At 43.7% G+C, this 25,494-nt stretch overlaps 1 protein-coding gene across 4 annotated transcripts in view; it reads right to left on the bottom strand.

The window, feature by feature from the left end:
• Positions 1-25,494, bottom strand: part of NCOA2 (nuclear receptor coactivator 2) — a 213,215-nt gene that overhangs the window by 16,132 nt on the left and 171,589 nt on the right. For all 4 annotated transcript variants that reach the window (XM_075583705.1, XM_075583726.1, XM_075583711.1 and 1 more), the window contains 7 exons: positions 13,379-13,601; positions 11,178-11,387; positions 7,929-8,141; positions 6,105-6,234; positions 5,475-5,640; positions 4,330-4,608; positions 777-866 (listed from right to left, as the gene is read on the bottom strand). In XM_075583705.1, the coding sequence (XP_075439820.1) occupies positions 777-866; positions 4,330-4,608; positions 5,475-5,640; positions 6,105-6,234; positions 7,929-8,141; positions 11,178-11,387; positions 13,379-13,601 (1,311 nt within the window). The remainder of the gene's footprint in view (positions 1-776; positions 867-4,329; positions 4,609-5,474; positions 5,641-6,104; positions 6,235-7,928; positions 8,142-11,177; positions 11,388-13,378; positions 13,602-25,494) is intronic.

Below are 25,494 nucleotides of genomic sequence, written 5' to 3'. Positions count from 1 at the left end.
AATCCCTATATTGTGGCACTAAAGAGAGATACACCCTAGTTAAAACTTAATGTTTATTGCATAATTTTAAAATAAAACTGTTTGGAGTAAACCATAAATGCAGGACAAAAAGTTGAATAAAATAATTTAAAAGACCGGAGAGGTGGGGTTGTACATAGGATAATATTTGTATATACCCTATTATCAGTCTATATTGACCCTATAATTGTATACGGGTGTCAAAAAGTGTCATAAAGGTAAGTATAGTAAGGATAATATTATATCACTAATCCCTGATAATCCAGTCCTAAATTTAGGCTGAGTGGGAGAACTATATACTTCCAATGAACATGAGGAGCTGTAAATATGTCCTGGCTATGTAGGTAAATAACTTCACATAGAGCAGCCATACAAAATAGCCCTAGCTCTATCTATATAGCTATCCTCTTGCCAAATAAACGTAGACACATGAACTAGGATGAAACAGACTGACCCTAAAGTCTGGGTGCTCTTGCTGCCCACGAATGCAGTCTACGAAGCACCCAGACGGTACACAGGCCCACACATCTCCGATGAGCCGACGTCACGTGATGATGACGTCAGACGTACCCTACGTACGTTTCGCCGTGACGGACTTCATCGTAGGGTATATATATTTTTTAATTCCCAGTAAAGGCACATTTTTAAATTGAAGGGCAATGTTTGACTGCCCCTTGATATGCTTCCGGGAAACATATGAACACAATCACACCCCATTTCAGATACATTCACAATGGCAAACAAATTGTATACAGTACCTGCTCTCTCAACTGTGACGGTACTCCAGGTCTTAGAGAGAGGTTCATGTTGGAGACATTACTCATCTGATTCATTAGCGGCTGGCGGTTCTTAAAAGAATAAAAAAAAACAACGTATATGTAATTGCAAAATTAGCAAACCTGTGCATCATTGCATTGGCGATTAAATTAAACCCATTTTGTTTTAAACATTGATTTTTTTGCACCTCAAATCTGTAAAACACCAAATCACTAACCTCCGATACGGCTTATCGCACTATGATCAAGTGTTAAGTGCCATTCAGGGGCCGGTAAACACAGAATCAGGGTGCTACGAGCGTTACAGGAGGCTAGTGAACCCCCGGGTGCTCATTTGCACATAATATATTTAAAAAATAAATAAATAACCGAAATAAACATTGAAGTTGGATAAATAGAAAGCAAACTAATGGTTTGAATCTTTTTTTTTTTTTGTTTTGTTATTTCTATTCTTCAGAGTAATGGGAAGCCAAGGATTGTACCCGAGAATACCTCACAGAGTACAATGGAATGCTTGGTGTTCACACTGCGGAGGAGATATTGTCCCCACCCATTAATTGTACAGTGGATAAGTAGGAGCTACTGGAGTTCTTAACTTGGCCTGATATTGCTTCCAAGTAAGATCTCACTGCAGCAGTACAATGCCAGCAGCTTAAACAGGGACTCGGTTTCCAAGCTAAGCTACAGTATATGAGCAATAATTCACGCTTATTAGGCCCTTTCTTCAGCTTGGGCCTTTTCCAAAAAGAAATTCAGTCAATGTGTCTCCTGTGGCGTTATTCTAGGTTTGTCAGGTAAAGGAAGGCGTGCTGATATTTCTGTAATAATATTACCACTTAGGGAAATGGGGCAATTCAATGTCATTCAAATATTTACAATAAAAATAAAGAGCAGCTGCCACTGCTAATAACGCAAGTAAAAACACATTAAAAGGAAGATATGCTGTAATTTCTGCAGAAACAGATTATGTGAAATGTCTCATTCAATATCCTCAATTAATATTAAAAGCAAACAAACAAAAAAAACCCATTGCATTTTTACCACTGTTCAGACGGACTTACATTTTCTCCTTCACTTTTAAAAACAACCATTTTTCCCAGCATCCCTTGTAATGCTGTGCAGTTACATTGAGTTGTGTTACATACAGGCATACCCCGGTTTAAGGACACACTTTAAGTACACTCGCGAGCAAGGACATATTTTCAATGGCACCATACCCGTGTCCGTACACTCGATTTGCGAGTACGGACACTTATTCTGCTCTACAGACCGCCATAGTAGTGACGCGCTGATTCCCCTCGCCCAATAGGCAAACGGCAGCTCGCGCATGTGCCTGTCGTCAACACGTCCTGAACAGCAATACCGGCTCCCTACCTGTACCGAAGCATCGATAAGTGGGAAAAGGGTAGTGCTTCACTTGAAGTACATTTTTGCTTTATATACATGCTCTGGCCCCATTGTGTACGTTAATGCGGGGTATGCCTATAGAATTTAAAAGCACATATTCCCTTCCCAAAGATACTGCAATACAGTGTGCACAGCTTGCTAAGTACAACCCCACATTTGTATTGAGTGTCGGATGCATGTAAATGCAATGCTATTCAGATTAAATCAAAGCTGTTCTCTGGTTGTGTGCCATTTTTCTAAACCTTCCTATGTAATGCCGATTGTTGCATTTACAGACTGACTGAGCCGTGAAAGCCTATTCAAGGGACCATCTACAAAAACGTACCTGGCACTTCATGCCAGAGCTATTTCAATTCGTAGCTGTATATTTACTTGGCTCCTATCTACTGAAAGTGACAAAAACACGTGGTCTTTACGTTTGCACTTATGTTCTGCATGGTGTTTCTTGTTCCACACATTCAGTGACACTTGGCCAGGGCCACTCATCAGCTTTAAACTCACACTAGATTTGTGATCTTGTCCAGCCATCAATTGCCCGGCCGCACGTTACACTGTTTTACATAGATCATATTCTCACCTGTAATCCATCGCAAAACTATTAACAGCACATGCACCAAACATCGATGATAAGGTATCCGACGGATTAACTATTTTGTTTCATTAATCACTAGAATATTGTTTTTCCTCCGTACAAAATGAAGCACGCTGGCATTGTGTTTTCACTGCTTACAAGAGCAATAGGAGAAGTCTAGGAGACATTACAGCACCACTGTGACCTACTAACAAGAAACAGCCACCAAAACACACAGACAGACAACATCTTTTCAACAAATTATGAAGGTAAATTGTTTTTTATGAAGCTTTTTAATAGGGCAATAATAACCTTAAAACGGACGGTCCGGAAGGAGAAAAGGGGAGTTTCATGGCAGGTATGTCGGGGATGGATAAAGCTGGACATTTTACACGTGGTACAGCGCTGATTGGCCTGCAAGTCCCCACCGTGACCGGCGACAGTGCAACCTATCCTTGCTTTACAAGCTTGACCACAGCGGAAAAGGTTGTTCTGTTGCTGGTTGTGGTGATGATTGGACAGGTCAATCAGTGCAGAGCCACTTGATCTGGGAAGGACATGACAGGTAGGTGAAGCGCTCCTGCATTCTGCCCACCTCTGCTCTCTCAGCTCTGACAGAGTGGTGGGGGTGCCTGGTCAGTGTGTGCGTGACAACCGGACATCCAAAACCTATGCCAAACTCGGTGTACTTTATAGGAACAAATCCTCCCTAAGTCTGCTGGTCAGAAAGCGTATCACACAGCAGATGCTAATGCCAGTTATAGACTATGGGGACATAGTATATGGTATAGCAGCCCAAACTTACCTTAGCAAACTAGACACCCTCTACAACTCAAATATGCCGCTTTGTCCTCCAATGTAATTACAACACACATCACTGCAAAATGCTCCAAGAACTAGATTGGTCATCACTTGAGACTAGGCGCAAAGTTCACCTTTCCTGTCTTGACTTCAAATACTTTCTGGCCAAGCTACCCGTCTACCTGAACAAGCTCCTCACCCCTACCACATGCAGCACTTATCTGAGATCAGACTCCAAAAGACTGTTCATTGTCCCATGGTTCAGCAAAGTATCCGGCCGCTCCTCCTCTTACCGTGCACCCCAAAACTGGAACAGTCTACCGGAGACTTTCACAGCCGTTATATAATGTATAACCCTGTTCATTTAATGTAACCATGTATTGTCATCATAACTCTGCGCCCAGGGCATACTTGAAAACGAGAGTTAACTCTTAATGTATTACTACCTGGTAAAACCTTTTAATAAATAAATAAAACACAGAGCCACCATCTGTATTTTAAAGGTCTGATGCCATTTTGGAATAGTGCAAAAGCACGGACCTCATTAATCATGGTACAGGGACTCTATACTCTTACCTGAACCTAGGGTAAAGCATTTACATTTAACCATTTATAATAGCAACACAACACTTACCTCACTTTAAACATCAAACCACCGTAAAATAGAAAGAACATGTTAAAGATTCTGCACACAATAATAAGTAAACGAAAGCACAGTGCTGCATGTATACAGTCCATCATATCAGCATTCACTACCTGCTGTGCTTGAAGCCGGTGCTGGAGCTGAAGTCTCAGCTGGTTCGGCGGGTTCTGCACCATCCCCGTGGGCCGTAACCCTGGCCGCGGCTGCATGCGCAACATCCCGTACCCCGGGCGCTGTCCCATGGGGTGAAAGTTTGGATCCTGCATCTGAGTATAACTATTCTGAGCCATCTGCCCTTGCGCAGCGTACGCGTGGTTAAAAAGAGAGGCCTTCTGTTCCATGATTAAGTTGGATTCCTGACTTACGAAGGATTCTGGATCCACAGATTGACCCTTGGTATAAACGGAGAAATAAACAGGAAATTAAAAAAATAAATACAGTTTAAACAAAACAAAAAAAAAGGGGGGGGGGGGAAACTTTTCCAAGCTTCCCCCCCATTTAACACAATCTTACGTAATGAGAATGTGTTTAACGATAAAAGTTATAATGTGGAAGTCAATTAATACCCGTCTCCAGGAAACCTGCATATGCAGCACCCTCTTTATATTAGATCTTGGTCACCTAGACGTGTATGAAAACAAATCTTCATTGAATTTATTACAAAGAGAGAGTATATTTGTTTTAAAAGCATAATGCCATTAAATGCGTACACCCAACAAGAGATATTTTGGGGGTGATTTGTTCAGTGTGCAGCAAACACATGCATGAGCCAACCAAAAGTAAAAAAAAATAAAAAAAAAGTGCAAACGGGGATCCGGTTATAGTAAATTAAATGGGTTGCAGATCACAGAAGTAGTGTATTTTACTTAATATAATAATGTCGTTTATTTTGCCTGCAGACATATGCCAAAAATGGATAATCTTGCAAAGAATTCCACTGTAGATTTACTAGGGCCTCTCCCGTCCCATATGGTGGACACTTCCCAAATATATACCCCCGTACTACTAGCCTCATAGAAAGTATTCTGCAGCGTATAGTGCTTATTGAACAGCGGCAATAAGACATTTTAGGTCGTAGGACTTAGAATTGCAGAGCACTAGTTAATTCCACGGATGAAAACATAAAACAGCTTGCCTTTCTTCCCCAGTGGCAAAACGTAATGAATATATACACAACACGGTGTTCTAGTGGTAGTATCTCCAAAGAACATACCTGGCTAACAATAGTATCTCCAAATAGTATCTCCAAAGAACATACCTGGCTAACAAGCTCCGGTATTCCAAGAGCTCGGTCAATCTCTTCCAGGCCATCGAAATTCCTTAGTGCCATGTAAAGCTGGTCCAAAAGAATCCCCTCATCTGTTGGGGACTCTGATAAAACGGGCTGACAGATCAACTCATCCGGGGAGCTGCGCAACGACTGCCTGAAAATAAGCACATTTACACCTGGTCACGCACAAATCCCCAAAGCTAAACTGTACAATGAAGGACTAGATGATGAAAGAGATGCTTCATTCAAAGGCTTCGAACATGATTCACAGTGAACTCGGCAAACCAGCTGTAAAAGAGAGGTCACTTCACAGCTCTCTTTTCTTACTTCAACAATTAAATAAACTTCTAGCCTCGCCTATGGTGAACACACATGAGAAAACGTGGCAGCTCATGGACATGCCAGAGAGAAGCGAGGGGGAGGATGGGGATGGTCTGTTTCATGGTCATGCATTGGAATGAGGGAACTTTTATCAGGGAATAAGCAAAAAAAATATATATCATTTTCCAGCCGAGTAATAGGAAGCCTCCATGAAATACAGGAAGAGTTGGCAAGATTTGGCTATTCATAGGGTAACAAGAAGTTAGCAGGTCTGCTAATCGTGTGCATTCAACTCACCTGCTTTGATTGCCAAAAGATGTTTGATCAATAGGCAGCACACTTTCAGGCCAGGGTGCGGTTTGATTTGGGGGAGCTTGCTGTTGGCTGTACTGAGGTCCTCCAATGTTCATTTCTAATTCAGAGGGACCTAAGAACAAACAGAGAACACTGACAACTGCAAAACCAATCGTGCCGCTTAACTAACACATTGCAGGCGCTCGCCAACAAACACAGAGACCTGCATTATTTCCCATACTCACTGCATTATTTCCCATACTCACTGCATTATTTCCCATACTCACTGCATTATTTCCCATACTCACTGCATTATTTCCCATACTCCCTGCATTATTTCCCATACTCCCTGCATTATTTCCCATACTCCCTGCATTATTTCCCATACTCACTGCATTATTTCCCATACTCACTGCATTATTTCCCATACTCACTGCATTATTTCCCATACTCACTGCATTATTTCCCATACTCACTGCATTATTTCCCATACTCACTGCATTATTTCCCATACTCACTGCATTATTTCCCATACTCACTGTATTATTTCCCATACTCACTGCATTATTTCCCATACTCACTGTATTATTTGACGTACATACTGTACAAGCAAAATGAAGCTGCATGGTTCGCACCTGAAAATAGGTGTAAGGCGGTGACTCTTACACACCACAGACTTTGAAACCAAAGTCCGGGTGTTTATTTTAGTGGATGCTATGGAACAGGGATGGGAAACTCCAGTCCTCAAGGCCCACCAACAGGTCAGGTTTTTAGGATATCTCTGCTCAAATCGAGCCATCTGTGCTGAAGCAGGGATATCCGGAAAACCGGACCTGTTGGTAGCTCTGTAGGACAGGAGTTGCCGAGTCCTGCTGTAGAAAGTTAAGAGGCTACAGATCAGCTAGGAATAAAATGCACACACAGTGCGCTCCTCACAAAATGGCGGTGGCTGTTACGGCAGCAGTAACCCTAGTGGTGAACGGGCTCTGCCTGGACTTGACAGCTACCACATTTGGTAATCGAGTTCCTCGAAATGCCATAGTGCAAAGGGAGGGGGGGGGGGGGGAGAGATGAGAGAGGGACGGAAGTGAAGAGGGTTGGGGTTCCCCAGAATTTCACAATCTAATTCTAGGGTTCCTTAATGAGTACAGAGCTCTGACTGGCTTCAGTTATGAATGTTATATATAAACATATTGTGTGAACAGGAAACTGACACAATATAGTTCTCCTTATAGCAACAATTGTTTCTTTTTGGATGACAGTATGTAGGGTAGCCCTTTACAAAGCCCAACGAGCCCCGGTCATTGAGAACTTACACCATACACATGGAGATACAGTGACTCGTTCAAAAGTCACAAACATCTGGCATTGAAATAAAGAAATCGAATTGCTCTGATTTGTGCGGGTGTGTAGATTCAATGTTACCGAATGAATTGCCATTATAAAATGCTAGACAGACATACTGCTAATGACCACTTCGTAAATGCTCTATACAAAAAGAAATGTCGGTGAAGAGCAAGGAAAAACGTTCTGTGCATTAAACTGCAAAGCAACATTTGATATCCTTGACAAGTTCAATACTGTATCCCATAAGCCTTTTTCAAATAAACTTTCTGCCCTCTACAAACGTACTAAGAATCTTTATACACCAATGACATTTATTTTGCCCTTGTAATGATTAAAGAGATGACATGCACTAGGAAACCTCCAAAGCGCAGGAAAAATAAAGGAAAAAAGCAGTGTACATTATTGCATTATATAAGGTCTTTTGGAGGTGCCTATATGTAGTAAACTCAAAAAGCTTCTCTACAGCAGGATCTCGCTTACCCATATTCATGACTGGCGACTGCAGCATCTGCCTTGGGCCAGCCTGGCTGCTGGGTCTCATGGGAATGCTGGACGTCGGACTGCGGATCATGCCTTGAATCGGACGGTTCATGGCACTGGCTGCCGTGGGGCACGCTGCTCGGATTGCCGATGCCTGGGAGCCCCAGTCTCCTGGCTGCATGGTTGGCCTAGGGGCATTACTACCGATCATTCCTGCGTAGAAACAATAGGCCATTCAGCAAACTATGGAAACAACTCCTTGCCAACGAGACCCCACGCCCACGCGGTTAGCGGAAATCTGAACACCGTGTTTTGGAGGCTATCAAACAATACTGCAGCGTTTCACATACAATGCTGGAGGACCCAACGCAAGTCGAGACTGCTGGTGATCTGAATAAGGTTTTGGGTTTGGGTCCAAAACAGACTTTCATTAGCTTCTGCTACACAAAAAAAAGACAGGGACCAAGGACACAGCAGCTTCCAACCTCTGGAAACCCTTCATATTTCGTAGTCAAATTTACCAGTGCAAAAAAATGTATTCCCTTCACACTAGGTATATTTTTGTATTGGATTGTTTTACAAATTCACATTACATTTTCATCCGCGCCACATTTTTTTGTTTCCAGGCCTATGTTTGAAAAGCTCTTGGACATATTAAATGATGTATAGCACATATAAGAATGGTAGAGAGCGTGTTGCCGTTTCAAAGGGCTTTCACCTTTAAAGATAACACACTCTGGTGTATGTCTAAGTGGTAGGGAAACCGTATACCAGCAACCTGAACCTTCTGATAGCCGGCGCAAAATAAGTGCAATGATTGCAGGTTAATATTTTAATCAGGTAAATACACTGTGTGCACAGATCCATAGGGAGATGTTTAATGATAGGACTCAAAATGCGCTCTACCATGTTGTTTAACATCACGTGACCATTGTACCAAGCAGTGCGTGATTTTACAGGAAATGAGTGCACTAAACTCACCAAAAAAAGTGAACATCTGAAAAATTGTGAATGTGTAAATAATACCCGCAGGATATATGCCAATTCAAGTAGGGTAACTAACCAAATTAAAGGGCATACCAATATGTGGTGGGGGGGGGGAGGGGAAAGTAAAAAGGAAACAAAAAACACCCGCTGGATACATTTCCCAAACGGTCCCAGTGATCAGTGTGAGCTGGTTCTAAATGTTGCCAGAGAGCGCGGCAGGTGGTCTTCAATGTCCCGGCTGGGCATGCGGCTTCCTGCACAAAGTACGGCTTCAGAATCCTTGTGTCCCACGTCAGCACGTTGTACATAAAAAAAGCCGGGAGTAACCAGACTACTCTTTTTCCTTTAACGCTACACTGAAACAGCTGGGGGGACGGGGAGGGGGGGGGTTACTCGTAAGAACGTGTTTCTCCCAGAGATCCTACCTATAAAAGATACATATTCTGAGTGGATGTGCCAATCTGTAGCAGGCCACAAAAAATATATATGCAGAAGCCATTTAAAATCGACACCAATTAAAAAACAAAACAAAAAAAAAAAAAAAACAACGCATCTGCAGAGATATAAAATACTGTAGAGGGTATTTCCTTCAGTGCTAGAGAAACTTACAGAGCGCCGTCTGAGGAAAAATAAAACTATTCGCACATTCCTAGAGCTGTATGGAATGAGGTACAGCAGCGCCCTCTTGTGGCTGTGTTGCACATCGTCTGCTTTGTGACGCATCAGAAAAACACACACACACATGGCATACTTCGGTTCACTGCTCCCCCTCCTTTTCTTTTTTGTGTGCTGGGAACAATTGTTTTTCTACATTGTTACTTGGGAGGAATTGGGGTCCTCCTTGTTCCACATTGCACCTATTATTCCATTTACCCTTTTGCGTGCTGTCTAATTTTTGTTTGTTAATATTTGTATATAGTTATCATATCTCCTCTTAGACGCCTCTTTTCTAATGTAAATAAATCTAATTTAGCTAGTCTCTCCTCATAAGTTAGATTGTCCATCCCCTTTATTAATTTGGTGGCTCTTCTCTGCACTCTCTCTAGTTCTATAATGTCTTGTCTAAGGAGTGGTGCTCAAAATTGTACTCCATACTCAAGGTGTGGTCTTACTCATGATTTATAAAGGGGCATACTGTAATTATGTTACTTCCCTTCCATCCATTGCCCGTTTAATGCAAGATAAGATCTTGTTTGCCTTTGCAGCTACTGCATGACTTTGGGCACTATTGCTAAACCTGCTGTCTACAAGCACTCCTAAATCCTTCTCCATCAAGCATTGCCCCAATTTATCCCTGTTTAATTTATATGTCGCCTGTTTATTCTTGCTTCCCAAATGCATAACCTTACATTTATCTGTATTAAACCTCATCTGCCATTTACCTGCCCAAGTTTCCTGTCTCTTCAAGTCCTTCTAGAGAGAAATTACATCCTGCTCTGATTCTACTACATTACGCAATTTAGTATCAGCAAAGATGGAGACTTTGCTCTCGATGCCAACCTCAAGGTCATTAATAAACAAGTTAAAAAGCAGGGGTCCCAGTACCGACCCCGGAGGTACTCCACTCACGACCATAGCCCAACCTGAAAAAGTTCCATTTATGACAACCCTCTGTTGTCTGTCCTACAACCAGTTTTCAGTCCAGGTGCAAACATTTTTACTGAGTCCAATTTGCTTTATTTTATACACCAACCTCATGTGAAACCGTATCAAAAGCCTTAGGCTGCGCTTATAGTGCCGGCGACGGCAAAACAAATGTATTGCCGCCGTCGCATGCGCTTATAGTAAGCGCGACGCGACGCAGGGCGAAATTTTGAAGCTGGTCAAATTTGATTTTTCAGAGACTGTCGCCACATGTGACAGCTTCTGAACCAATCAATGGCCAGGTCGCTTGCGACGTCGCTGCAAAGCGAAATACAACTTTTGCGGGCCGTCGCGCGCACTATAAGCGCGGCCTTAGCAAAATCTAAGTAGACCACATCAACTGCATTACCCTGGTTTAAATTCTTACTTACCTCCTCAAAGAAACAAATAAGGTTAGTTTGGCATGATCTATCCTTCTTAAATCCATGCTGGCTATTACTAATAATTTTGTTTTCCATGCTACCCTAAATGTACCCTAAAAAGCATTCCATCTAAATTGCTCAAGGCCAAAAGAGAAAGGACTGGTTTGGTGGGACTGTCAAAACGTGTTTTTCCTTCTTCATTTACTGCTAGACCCCCTACAAATGTTTTATTTACAAATTGAAAGTGGACACTTACCAGCGCTGCCACTGCCCACACCGCCGGCTTGACTTCCCAGTAGGCCCTGGTTGCCCATCATGGCAGACTGAGGCATTGCAGAGTATGGGCTACTGGTCCTCATTGGTGGGAAAGATCCTGCGCTTGCCTGGTTTTGCAAATTGATATCCAGTTGCAAGTTCTGGTTCGGTAACAATCTCCCGAGCTGCATGGCCCGTTGGTTATTAAAAGCTGTATTGACAAAAGTAGAATGGAAGTCAAAACTAGTGTCAAGGAAGACACACACATTTATACAATAGATTTAGATAGTGTGTGTGTGTATATGTGTGTATATGTGTGTATATGTATGTGTATGTGTGTGTATGTATGTGTGTGTGTGTATGTATGTGTGTGTGTGTATGTATGTGTGTATGTACTGCAAAACATTCATCAGTTTGGCCTTCCTGCCATTTTTCGTCCTTCCCAGCAGCATGTGCTTTATCGGACACCAAGAATAAAACAGAGGGATTACATGTAGAAACGCATATGCGACGTCAGCTGGCAATATGAAGACTACGATGATGTGTGGCACTACCTACTTGGATTTTGACTCACAGGTGCATTTAAGCGCAATTGTTTATGAAGGGCACTCCATTAATATACTCTGTAGTGAATTTGGATCACTGAACATCTATAGCCCACCACTTTTCATCAAGTTTGATATATTATACATTTTTATCCTATTTTGGGTGCAAACCTGTCAGGATGGTTGTATTTGCATTTGGTAGCATCTTGTTTTAGTGCGTGTATATTGCATCTCCGTTTATACACACTTGGGAGTGTCCATGTAGGAATCTATGCCAGAATATTTATTCTCAGGTAAGTCTACATGGTTATTGTAGACTATTTGACTACTCTGGTCATTTTAATACTATTACAGTAAATGTAATCAAACACAGAATACGTTTTTTGCATTCCATGAACCCCTGTTCATGTAACTCAAAACTTTGTGTGAAAAAAATACACACCCACACACCCACACACCCACACACCCACACACACAGAACTGGTTATATATTTGATTTTGGGAATAATGCCGTTTGATGGGTTTGGGCCACCTGGGGACTACTGAGGAGCATTATTGTTAAATTGGGACACTATTATATTGCACATGTCCCGTGGGCTCTGCCAGCCCCATTATTTTTAGTACAGAATTTTAGCATACTGCAGCTGGAAATGTTATGTCATATTTAATGTCTTGTGCAAATTGTGGCATTTTGGATTGATTATCCAAAAGGAAGCATTATATTTTTGCTAGAAAACCTCAATGAGTTGAATACATGCACTTTACTATATACTGCACGTCTTCCGGTTTTCAATGCTTGGCACTGCTGATGCCAGCCTAATGACTTAAGTCTTTGTGACCGTCCTGTTGAAATTTAGGCCTCGATTCACTAACCCTGTGTTACATGAGGGCAAATAAGGCGACATTGTCCCTCGGGTTACCATATTCAACAAGGTAATCATATGCCAATTTAATGGCCATAATAGAGCTCGTTAGTAGAGTGAATGTCACATTATTTCAGGATAACGCTGCATTATCTTCCAACAACGTAACATTATGCAAGTCAGAGAGAGAGACGAGACAGAGACGGAGGGAGAGAGAAAGATAGAAAGAGAGAGAGAGATAGAGAGGGGAGAGAGGGGGGAGTATATGTGGCATCTCTGCCCCCCACCACCCCACCCCCCCATTCTACCCTCAAAAGCCCTAAGTCAGGGTCTGAATGGGAAGGAAAGCCAGAGATATGTATGATTTGCATAACAGTTATTACCTGGCATTAACCTTAACTAGTAAATGTGTGATGATCATTTAAATAGATTTGCATATCCTGCTAAATAACAGGCGTAACCCCCCCCCCCCCCCCCCCCCCCCGTCCCATATTCTTTACGGGCGTAAATCCTGGTTAGCGTCACATTATTTGCTTCAGTGAACACTGCATTATGATGAAGTGGCGTTAACATAGTCTATGTAAGGTGACGTTAGCCTAACAGCTGAAAGGACCCGTCCCTCGGTGCCTCCCAGCTGCCACCTAGCTGTTCCTGTTACATACAGCAGATGGTGCTCTCTGTTTACAGCAAAGCTTCTCACGGAGGATTTCTCTGGATCACAAACAGAAAACAAGCTGTTGTTTCTCGCAGAGATGATCAGGAACAGGAAACCCCTGCACGGGTCTGTGACTTACTGCTCTGCTGCATCCGGAGCATTCTCTGCTTCTGGATCCCGGAAGGCAGAGCGCCGCTGTTGTCACCAGTTAGCTGCATCAGGTCATTAATGATGGCTTGCTTATCGACCGAGTTAGCCGGGGCGCCGTGTCGAGCGTCTGAGAAGAGTTGGTTCAACTGGCTGTTTTGCAAGTCATCTAGGATCTCGTCTAGATTATCCAGATCACTGCCAGCATGCAAATGCTTGGAAGAAAAGAAAAGATTTATTGTTATGTTAGGACACCTTTCAACAAAGCTTTTCACGTACGACACTACAGCGTATGTAGCTTTTAAAATGTAACCAGTCTTTTTCAGTCTTCCATATGCGCTGTAGGAAAAGTATATGCACATTTTTATGTAGTGCTAACAATATATTGTCATTTTAGAGGCAACTCTCCCTCCCCCCCAAATGAAACGCACTACATGCACTTCCTGACTTGGAATTAATTGATATTTCTATTGAAAAACTAATTCAAAACCTAATCTTCAGAACTTGTCATATCAAAATCCCTTCCTTTTTAAATACAAATTTTTTTCCGGTCAAAAACAACATTTAATCACCTTTTCCCCCAGTACTCAAAGAATGTAGTTAGCGACTTTTACCTCTACAAGGAAGGTATGTGGTACTGTGCAAAATAGACATAGAATACAGGGAAATACAATACATTCAAACACAAGGCAACAATGGGAATCTCTGCCTGCAGGATTTATCATCTAGGGAAATTATATATATATATATATATATATACATATATACACATATACATATATATATATATATATATATATATATAACAAAAAGCAGCAGCCAGCACTCCAAGCAACAAATGTAAAGTCAAGGTGCATGCTCCATAGAAATCAATATAGAAACCCTGTCTTCCCATAAGAGAAGGCACAAAAGCAGCAACACTCAGATAAAGCAAAAAGACATGTATTAGCAGTTACAAAACAGCACACTATAAACCCAACGTTTCGGTCCTAGGCAGGACCTTCCTCAGGGGGGTGCTTCCCCCCTGAGGAAGGTCCTGCCTAGGACCGAAACGTTGGGTTTATAGTGTGCTGTTTTGTAACTGCTAATACATGTCTTTTTGCTTTATCTGAGTGTTGCTGCTTTTGTGCCTTCTCTTATGGGAAGACAGGGTTTATATATATATATATATATATATATACATATATATATATATATATATATATATATATGTGATATTACACATTTTGCACATGTACAAATTGGGCTAACTGTGATGGGTTAGGAAGCATTACTGCTACTTATTTTCAGGTCTATGAGTCTATTTGTTTAGAATTTGGGACGCTTTTCATATGGAATTTATTCTAATAGCATAACTACATTTGAAATAAGTGTACAAAGAATAATTAAATACCGTAAATATTCATCAGAGCCCCATGAGTGAGAATCAAACATTTTGATGACCTGCAAAGTATTAATTCCAAATGCTGTCACAGATTTATTTCGAACCAAAAGGTACTCACGAGATGACACCCGCAAACAGCAGCAGACGTGGTGCAATAAACATACATGTACAACGACCTAAATCATTTCAATTTAAATAAGAGCATCCCTCACGTTTCCAGGACCCATCCCCTTCATAATAATTGTATTTAATATTAGCGCTTTTCTCCCAATGGGACGTAAAGCGCTGCACAATTACAGCATAGCGCGCGGTACGCAGCACATATGATTGTTACAGACACCATCCCTGCTCAGATGATCTTGCAATCTATGATTTTGGTGACAGGCACAGGGAGATAAAGTGACTTGCCCAAGATCACAAGGAGCCGACACCGGGATTTAAACCAGGTTCCCCTGCTACATACTCGGTGTCATGGTTTTCAGAATCAGAGCCTTTAATGCAAAATGCTGTGACACCTGCACAATGATTTAAATAAAGGAGAGTTTCTGTGTTTATTGCCCCACGATTCCTGTGTACGGTTGCTGTGAGTTTTATATGTGTGGGAGTGTTGGCAGGACGTCCCTAGGAACCAGCGCTGGGAAGGAAGAGAAAGTGTGTGCGTAAGAGAAGAAACAGAAAGCGTGTCTGCCAGTATAATGTGCATCAAACAACATTTATATCAACATAGTCCTCTCCACAGTGTGATCTCAGTAAAAGCAATCACATGGCTTAGACAATCAAAGGGTTAAAACCTTCAATGCTAGATGGGCTGACGTGTGTGTGTGTGTGTGTGTGTGTGTGTGTGTGTGTGTGTGTGTGTGTGTGTGTGTGTGTGTGTGTGTGTGTGTGTGTGTGTGTGTGTGTGTGTGTGTGTGTGTGTGTGTAACCTTAGTTTGATCTTTACGGACCTAGTAGGGGGAAAAACCCAAGAACTTTCTGCACCACCAGCTACACACAGATGACCTTTAAGCATCTATATAAACACGAATATCCCCCACAATTCGGGCAGGTAATTGAGGAGACAGATCCAGTGGAGGTGACATCTCTCAAAAGAACAAAAAGGCTAATTATATCGCATAATGCTTTGGGAAAGCATTAAACAACTGTCCTGCAGATTGTTCCAGATGGCAACACTACCCCAATCACTTAAACACTATATTTGTCACTTAGTTGTGGTTAATTACTGCAGTTTAACACTAGGAAATACCTTTAGCGTTAATATTGTATTTATTTTAGCGTTGTCTCTGTTTTTCCAACAGCTTTTTAGGACCTTATGTACCAAGCCACACTTTGTAGGACTGTGTGTACCACTTATAGAAGTCATACCACGGGCTGCAAATCACTGGTCTGGTCTCTCAGTTTTATAACATACTAGCTGATATACCCGGCGTTGCCCGGAGGCCGTGAGGGGGGGCGTGAAAGGCAGGGGGGGGGCGTGAAAGGCAGGGGGGGGCGTGAAAGGCAGGGGGGGGGGCGTGAAAGGCAGGGGGGGGGGCGTGAAAGGCAGGGGGGGGCGTGAAAGGCAGGGGGGGGGCGTGAAAGGCGGGGGGGGCGTGAAAGGCGGGGGGGGGCGTGAAAGGCGGGGGGGGGGGCATGAAAGGCGGGGGGGGGGGGCGTGAAAGGCGGGGGGGCGTGAAAGGCGGGGGGGGGGGGCGTGAAAGGCGGGGGGGGGGGGCGTGAAAGGCGGGGGGGGGGGCGTGAAAGGCGGGGGGGGGGGGCGTGAAAGGCGCGGGGGGGCGTGAAAGGCGGGGGGGGGCGTGAAAGGCGGGGGGGGCAAGACACACACACACACAGTGTCACACACACACACACACACACACACACACACACACACAGTGTCACACACACACACAGTGTCACACACACACACTGTCACACAGACACACAGTGAGACACACACACACACACGTCACCTAGAGCGACACACACGCGACACCTACCTGTAGTTCAGGCCGCCACCATCTTGTCACTCGGCGCCGCGAGGGAACTACTTCCGGCCGCCGCCATCTTCTCAGTCGGCGCCGCCGCCATCTTAGGCGCATCGCGAGGGAGGAAGGGGGTCCGCTGCGCGGGGATGGAGATGAGGCGCCGCGAGGTCCGCTGCCTGTTCCCCTGCCGGGGATGGAGATGAGGGGAGCGGGAGCGCCGGGAGAGGTGAGCGGAGGGGGTGTAATGTGCGCGCGTGTGCACAGGGACATCTTGTCACTCGGCGCCGCCGCCATCTTAGGCGCATCGCGAGGGAGGAAGGGGGTCCGCTGCGCGGGGACGGAGATCAGGCGCCGCGAGGTCCGCTGCCTGTTCCCCCGCCGGGGATGGAGATGAGGGGAGCGGGAGCGCCGGGAGAGGTGAGCGGAGGGGGTGTGTGTGTGTACACAGGGGTGAGTGTGTGTGTGTGTACACAGGCCTGACAGTGTGTGTGTGTACACAGGGCTGAGAGTGTGTGTGTGTGTGTGTACAGGTTGTTGTTTCACAGGGGTGACTGTGAATGTGTGTGTACACAGGGGTGACTGTGTGTGTGTGTGTACAGGGTTGAGTGTGAGTGTGTGTACAGTGTTGAGTGTGACACTGAGTGTGTGAGTGTGAGGGGGTAACTGTGTACCAAGGAGTCCTCAGAGGTTCTGGCCGTGTGGTGTGACTGCAAGTGTGTGAGAGTGAAGGAGGTGATGTCACAGTGGGGCGTACCTCTTGGCCAATGAGTCACGGACCAATCAGATTCACCGCAGATAGCACTAACCTCATTAACCATTCGATTTTATATATTAAGATATGCTCCCTTTTCGTTTGTTTGTACTTTAATATCAACATATACTGTATACAGGGATGTGTTTTCCTATTTCTACAAGAGACGTTATATTAACACGGGTTGGAACATGGGTTACATGTGTGGTTTCTGTAAAGTAGGTGATCAGTATGATATGAACGTTTGTGCAGTTACCACACACAAATTCATTTTAATATTGGTTTGTTTTTAACATTTGGCATGACATTATCTAATGTGAACAAGCAATAGTGAACCTTGTGTAGGATAAGCTCAGAAGCACACATTTTGCCCTTTATCATCCTTATTTTAATGTATTGTAAGTACAATTAAAAGCAAACTAATAAAAGTTGAGACACACACACACACACCTGTGAGAAAGACACAGAGACCGTGAGACAGAGCGATACAAGAAAGCAACAGCATACTATGCAAGTGAAAACAATTGATGGTTTATTTAAAAAATCAATGTTTTTGGTCCCCATTGGGGGATAATAAAGGTCCCATTGGGGACAAAGATTAACCTTTAAATAAAGCACCTATCTTTTCTCTTGCACAGTGCGCTGGTTCTGTTTCTCTGTATCGTGGAAAGGAGCACTCACGCTAGGTATACAGCCACAGGAGCTGTCACAAGCTGGGCTGAATCCCGGCAAACTATAGGAAATACTCTAGGCAAAGAAGCACTCGCGTGGACTTGCTTGAATGTCAAACACTGTGGTGATTTATTGGTTCAGAATGACGTGTGGTTCCAAATCTTGGACCTCTCAAGATAACAAATCCACTATAGTGACAAAGTGAAATACCCTCTAATACCCATTGTAAGAGATGTGTGCAGAGGTACGCAATGGAGACCGTTTTTAAGGTGAAATTAAAATAAGGCTTTATTGCGTCTGTTCCTTTAAACACTGCAAACACAAACATAAAAGAAAAACTTACACATTGTACTCCAGCCTTATCTAACTGGGTGGGTAGCTAAGCTGCTTAACACACACACACAAACACACACACGTCCAAAAAGAAAGTCTCATCTGTATCTGGGGTTTCAGAAGGCGAAGGCCTCTCTGTTCTCCTGGGTTAGCATCCTTGTGTGCTATGGCACTCTCTGTCTCCAGGTATAGAGGTCTTGTCCCCTTGTCTTGCTGGCAGCATACAGTCCTTCTGTGTGCATCAAGACATCTTCTTTTCCTTAGTTCAGCCCAGGTGTGGGCTAAGGAATCTCCTTCCTGTTTCCCAGAACAGGCTTTTTCTGACAGTCCTAATCAGCTAGGCGGAGTCTGGTTGATTGCTGGTGTGCAATTAACCAGCACACTGCTGGATTAGAGGCACGTTTTTCCAATGATAAGTCCCTGTTACACCCATAATGCCTCGTGTAGAGTGCAAACAGTGGCAACAAAATGTGAGGACTGGCGCCCAAACTATTACCAATTATTGCGCTTCACTAGTGTTGTTTCTGTGCTGCTGCATAGTAATGGTTTGGCACAAATGCAGTATGGGTATTAGAGGCTATTGAGCTGTGTGACTATAGGTCAGGGGTGGCCAACTCCAGTCTGCAAGGGCCACCGACAGGTTAGATATAAGGATAACCCTGCTTCAGCACAGGTGACTGTCGAAGACTGAGCCACCGGTGCTGAAGCAGGAATATCCTTAAAACCTGACCTGTTGGTGGCCCTTGCAGACTGGAGTTGCCCATCCCCGCTATAGGGGATTTGTTATTTTGAGAAAGGTCCACAATCTGGACCGAAACATCCATCTAAAACAATAAACCAGTTTTTGATTGTCAGAGCAAATCCACACGAGCGCTTTTAGTTCCGGTCTCTCTACATACTGTACATCGATAATGGTTGCGCACCTCACCTTTACAGAGTGTTGCGGATTGCTTGTGACACACACACACACACACACACAAAACCACCCACCCCCCTCCCCCCCCGAAAGGAGCCTGCAAATGCCTAGAGTTCTGCTGCTATTATTTCAGTTCTGCTTTTAGAATGCGTGATGGGGTTTCCTTGCCTAAAGGATGGCATCCCACAAGGACGCAGCAAGCTAATTGCATCGACATGCACTATCATGGCATATGTTCAGTTAATAAAGGGAAGAAAAAAACCACATATTAGCAGTTTAGCCTCATTAGTGCAACGTCAGCCATGCAAGTGAAACACAAAAAAATTACACAGATGTTTCTGCCGCATCAAATGGGAACAGGTTTCCCCCAAAATGTCCAAATTATCACGTGGCAAGACATTTTCCCACACATTAGTAACGCATGTTTTGCCAGGCCTTCAAAAGGTTAAATATATGGAAGAATATGCAGCGCAGGCCATTCAATTCGATGCAGGACTTCCAACATTGAACACCCAGTGCAGAAGGGGTTAAGGCAGCTTCATTTCTAGCTCTACAAATAGGATACCATATCAAAAGCAGCTCTGTGACAAGCACGGCCTTCCTGTACATATGCAGTCACCTGACACTGGATGTTTCTGAAGTCTGACGTGGTTCACCCACAGGATGTTTTGGAAGTCCTTGGATGAGATGCCAGTGGTGAATGTATAGCGTTAGGGCGGTGCACCAGTTCAATCTGTTTTTAGAAGCGGCACGTGCCCCTTTCTGAATATGACGGTTCTGCGTGTCTACACGTCACATAATGCATACGACCTGTAACTTGTCTTCGCACCTCTTAACCTCTTGCTTCCGGGGGCATGCAACACAATGCATTGCAGGTCCGGTCAGCAAAATGGTTAAAAACTCTATTCCCACAACAAAGGCACAGCCTCTCCCATATTGCTTGTAAAACATGAGGACCCCCTGAACAAAATATATATTCAACCACATATTAAATAAGTTATGGTGGGTAAAAAAGTGACAAAAACCCTCCCCCGTGTAGCATAGAGCAGGGGTGCGCATTTTTTTTTGGCTGTGCCCCCACCCCTCTGTCCTGGTCCCTGTGCTCGCGCCCCCCTCTCGAGTGACCTGGCGTCAAACGACATCGAGGGTCACGTGACGTCACATGACCCCGGAGCGCCATTTAACGCGAGTTGCCATGACGACATGACCAGAAGCCAGGTGAATCCCGGTAAGTTGAGGATGCAGAGGTCTCGAGCGGTCCCCCTGCATTTAATTTAAATGCCTCTGCAACCGCCCGTGCTCCCCCCCCCCAGAAAAAACCCGCGCACCCCCGTCATAGAGCAAATAAAAAAAAATCCCTTGTGAGCACATTCACACGTCTGACAGCTCTGTAACCTTGCTCTTCCCCATTATCTCTTAGCATGCAATGCTTCCTCTGCAGCCAGGGATTCTGGGCAATGACATGAAAATGAGCACAGTGTCACCTTTGACTTCATATCCATTTTAACATGGACCACTATAAGCCTATGCCTGCCGCATTACACAGCTTTATAGCACAGCCCGGGGGTTACAGAAGTGCAGAGCCAGTAACCCAACTCACAGACTAACATAGCATTCACATTTGTCTGCAGTTCGCCAGGAACAGAACTTGCTGGGATTGACCTTGAGGGAGGTTATTGATGGACTAAAACACTATTTTACTGTAAACGTCTTAAATCTGCGTAATCAGGTATTTGTCTTCTGATTTACTGTTGCATCTATCCTGCCATCACATACTCTTGATTTCTGATCATTTTCTGTGAAACCCTTAGGTTTATATGTAGGCTTCGTTTGGTTTATGACCTCCCGCTGACCCCCCTAAAGACCGCCAGCTAGCTGATGGTTCTAATAAAGCTGCCTATATTCAATCTATTTGAACCTTCAAATAATTGCAGAAGTAGCCAGCACAGAGGCATTTCTAAAAACATCTGGTTTCTCACTGCCATGTTACTATGTGCTGAAATTGACACACATGGATCTGAATAACTAGAGCTGAAGGAAAAAACGAAGAAATGCCCAGCTACTAGTCCTCAAAAATAACGTTCTACTCAAAGAACAAAACTGAGATGCAAGACTCCCATCTAAATAGTATGAGAAAACAGAGCAGAAGGACCAAATAAAAAGTACTTATTTGACCCTTACATTTTTTTTATAACTATACCAATGTTTATGTTTCCAACAATTCAGCCTCTCTATTTTATCCAGGATATACTTGAGAACAAGATACATCTTAAAAGTGGATTAATGCTTAGAGAAGTGTTTTTCAACTTTGGTTCCAAGCCTCCCCCTAAAGGGTTCCCGGCAATTTTCAGGGCATTTGAAAATTGTATGAAATACAGAAGAATTTACAATGCATCTGATCTCAGACGCGCTATTAGAGAGGGTTGGGGTTCCTTACAATGCATTTGATCTCAGACGCACTATTAGAGGGGGTTGCGGTTCCTTACAATGCATCTGAGCTCAGACGCGTTATTAGAGAGAGTTGGGGTTCCTTACAATGCATCTGATCTCAGACGCGCTATTAGAGAGGGTTGGAGTTCCTTACAATGCATCTGATCTCAGACACTATTAGAGAGGGTTGGGGTTCCTTACAATGCATCAGAGTTTTGTGTTCAGTAGCGCATAAGAAAAACATTGAAATAAATAAACAGGTTTTATAACAGTACATTATTGATGACCACACTTGTACCTGGCTAAAGCTTCTTCAATTCAGACAAAGGCTCCCAAAACAATACAGAGGTTCAACAAAATCTAAACTCTCCATCTCTGCTTCTAATCACTTTACCTATATTAAGGCTAATGTCTAGTGACGTCACCAACTCTCCAAGCATGAGCGCAGGGTGCCCTGCATAATTTTGCAAGCGGGGGCGTGGATCGGGGCTATTTCTGTGTGTAATATGTTTGTGTGTGGCTGTGTTCTGTGTGCATCGACTGCTGCTGAGCGCGCTTCAAAGTCAATTTTGTTAGTCTCCCTAAGCGCCAAGCTTGGGAGAGCGTACGTGCACGCTCACGAGCGCGCTGCGTGGCCATACCAATTGATTTTAATTGCAGTGCGCTCAGCGGCAGCGTGGACGCAGCCTTAGATAGCAATACTAAATCAATAATGAAACCTGCAGTGTGGAGGAAGGTCTCCGTTATTGGTTATTACTGATGGTTTAGTCAAATGAACGGTTAATGCACAAAACCAACATTTTAGCAGCGTGATACTCTGAGGAATCCTTCCATTTGTTCCTACTACTCCAAAAAGACATGGGGGGGTTATTCAAGTCAATGGCATCCTACTGCACTTTAATAAACCCCATACAGAGAGACATTCTCCTGTGGGGAATAGGATGCAGAAGTAAACATGCCGCCCCCAACCCCACACCCTCCCCCCCTTCCTGCAAATGTAATCCCAATGGCACAGTGCTGATTTCAATAGCAGTTAGCAGCTGGAATGAGATAAACGAAGAGTTGAAGACTGTTGCCCCTTGTAAGACCGGTATTTATTAACCCTGGAAAGTGGCAGACTTTGAAAATCGAAGGGATTTGGGCAGTGCTATTAAATGGCAGCAGCGTGGCTCATTGGCAGAGTCACCGGCGCTCACAGAGCCTCCGTGGAGATGTGGTGCCGCAATGTGCAGGACTCGGCGCTCTCACATCGGTCAGCCCGTAGCTTGGCAGGGCACCTGCATGATGCGGGTTACAGCTCCGGGTGCCGGGAAGTTATCATCGTGTTGTGGGTAAATGGCAACAACAACAACAAGTGCCTGAAAAGGAGTGATCATGGGTGAGACCAGATCAGGTTTCATAGTCTGCAGAGGATTTCTTCCCTAATCTGAAAACAAAACACTGGCAGTGGAGGGGTTAAAATCGGCAGCACAATTGTGTGTGATTCTTATGCAGCGCAGACCTGACAGACTGGCAGCACACTTAAAAAATGTAATATCTCTGCAAACTTTATTTTAGGGGGGAATGTCGCATTAAAGTAACAGTCCTCCTTAATCATATTGTCAAAAAATTTTTTTTTTTTTTAAATGATTTTCTTTTTAAGGTGTCAATCACCTACATGTACCCTATTAAAGCTGCAGTTCAGTCTTATTTTTTTTTAAATTTATTTTTTTACTTCAATAGTTTCATGTGAGAAATCTCTAATTACCTAAAGAACTGCATAGCTGCCGGTCAATTCGTTCTCCGTCTATTGATCGGCAAAGTTTGGCGACATCTTTAAATATGGGGAATGTAAATCGTTGCTATAGGAACAAGAATGCTTGTTAAAATAGAATACAAGAAAATTGGTCTTTCAAAGTTGTTGTTTTTTTAAACAGAAAATGCTAAAAGTATTTTTTCTTACTACAGAACTGATTTATTAAAAAAAAACACACATGCAGGATATTGCCTGAACTGCAGCTTTAAACAGGCCATTGACGGTTAGCTCACTTTTGTAGGACTATCCCTTTAAACCCTTACAATACAGTACAATGTAGGCCCCTCTGGCAGGGAAGTGGTTAAAGCCTGCAGACATGACTATGCCCAAAATGACTGTTCTTGATCTGCACCAGCTTTCTACTGACAGATGCAACTTCATTATTAGTGTTTGGGAGTTGGCTTATTGCCTTTGTAACATACAAACCAGGAGTGGCCAACTCCAGTCGCTAAGTGTCAACAAAAGTTCAGGTTTTAAGGATATCCCTGCTTCAGCACAGGCCGCTCAATTGATGGCTCAGTCAGAATGACTGAGCCACCTGTGCTGAAGCAGGGATATCCCTAATACCTGGCCTATTGGTGGCTCTTGAGGACTGGAATTGGCCACTCCTAGTTATAAAACACAGGGACAATTCTGTAATCAGCTCCTTGTGACTATCAGTAAGTCCCCATCTCCCCGTGTCCTTGGAGAAGTCATGTTCGCTCCTTTAAATCTCCCGCAGACAAAAGACACAAGGGTCTGCAGTTCATATACAGCTCTGCTCTATACAGAGCCTGAACAATGAACGGGCTGTGCTCAGGCAAAAGGGGGCAATACATGTACACCGAAAGGTTTAGTGGGCAAAATGTTATATAAGTCAATACGATTGTTTTTCTTTGATACATATTGTGCAATTTTCGCCCCCTAAATTGCACCACTTTTGCCAGGATACATAGACCCTTATATCATTAACGTCTCTGCTCTCAATTAAGAGGCAGATGGCTGTCGGACATGCTTAGCAATACTCGGCTTGGCTTTTCATGTAGGACGCTCATTATAAAGGAGGCGGGCGTCTCAGAACATACAGCTCGGCCTTAAGCTGGAGCTGCGCTTTCCTTTCAAAAAGAAAAACTTCTCGGAGGAAGACAACATATATTGCACGTAAACAAGATTGTTTAATGTCACGTCCTGAGGAAGTCAAAACTAAATGACGAAAATAAAAAAGAATCAGAAAAGTGATCAGTGAAAGAGGTGTAGAGTTCAGCACATTTCCTGTAAGGGGTTGTGCTTTTTGTAATCTTTCAACAGACGGATGCTTTATGTTTAACACTGCGACTTATGTGAAATTGGGATTGTTTTAGTATAAAAGTCTGGGAACCCTCAGGACATTGAGCAGCTAATACAGGCATACCCCGGTTTAAGGACACTCACTTTAAGTACACTCGCGAGTAAGGACATATCGCCCAATAGGCGAACGGCAGCTCACGCACGCGCCGGTCAGCACGTCCTGAACAGCAATACCGGCTCCCTACCTGTACCGAACCTGTGTGCAAGCTGGGAGACTATAGAGCCTGTTACAAATGCGTTATTTATATCATTTATGCACGTATATGATGATTGCAGTACAGTACATGCATCAATAAGTGGAAAAAAGGTAGTGCTTCACTTTAAGTACATTTTCGTTTTACATACATGCTCCGGTCCCATTGCGTACGTTAATGCGGGGGTATGCTTGTACCTGTACGGCTACAGAGGCCAGCAATGCACTGCAAGCGGTGAAGGGGTTAAATCAAACAGGCTGCCAATTACAGGGGGGAAAAAAAGACGGGAATAAATAAAGCAAGAGTACTGAGAACTGTTGTGGAGCCTATACGTAGCCAT

Source organism: Ascaphus truei, chromosome 2 (assembly GCF_040206685.1).
Source record: "Ascaphus truei isolate aAscTru1 chromosome 2, aAscTru1.hap1, whole genome shotgun sequence".
Classification (NCBI taxonomy): Eukaryota; Metazoa; Chordata; class Amphibia; order Anura; family Ascaphidae; genus Ascaphus; species Ascaphus truei.
This window is presented reverse-complemented; position numbering and strand designations above follow the sequence as displayed.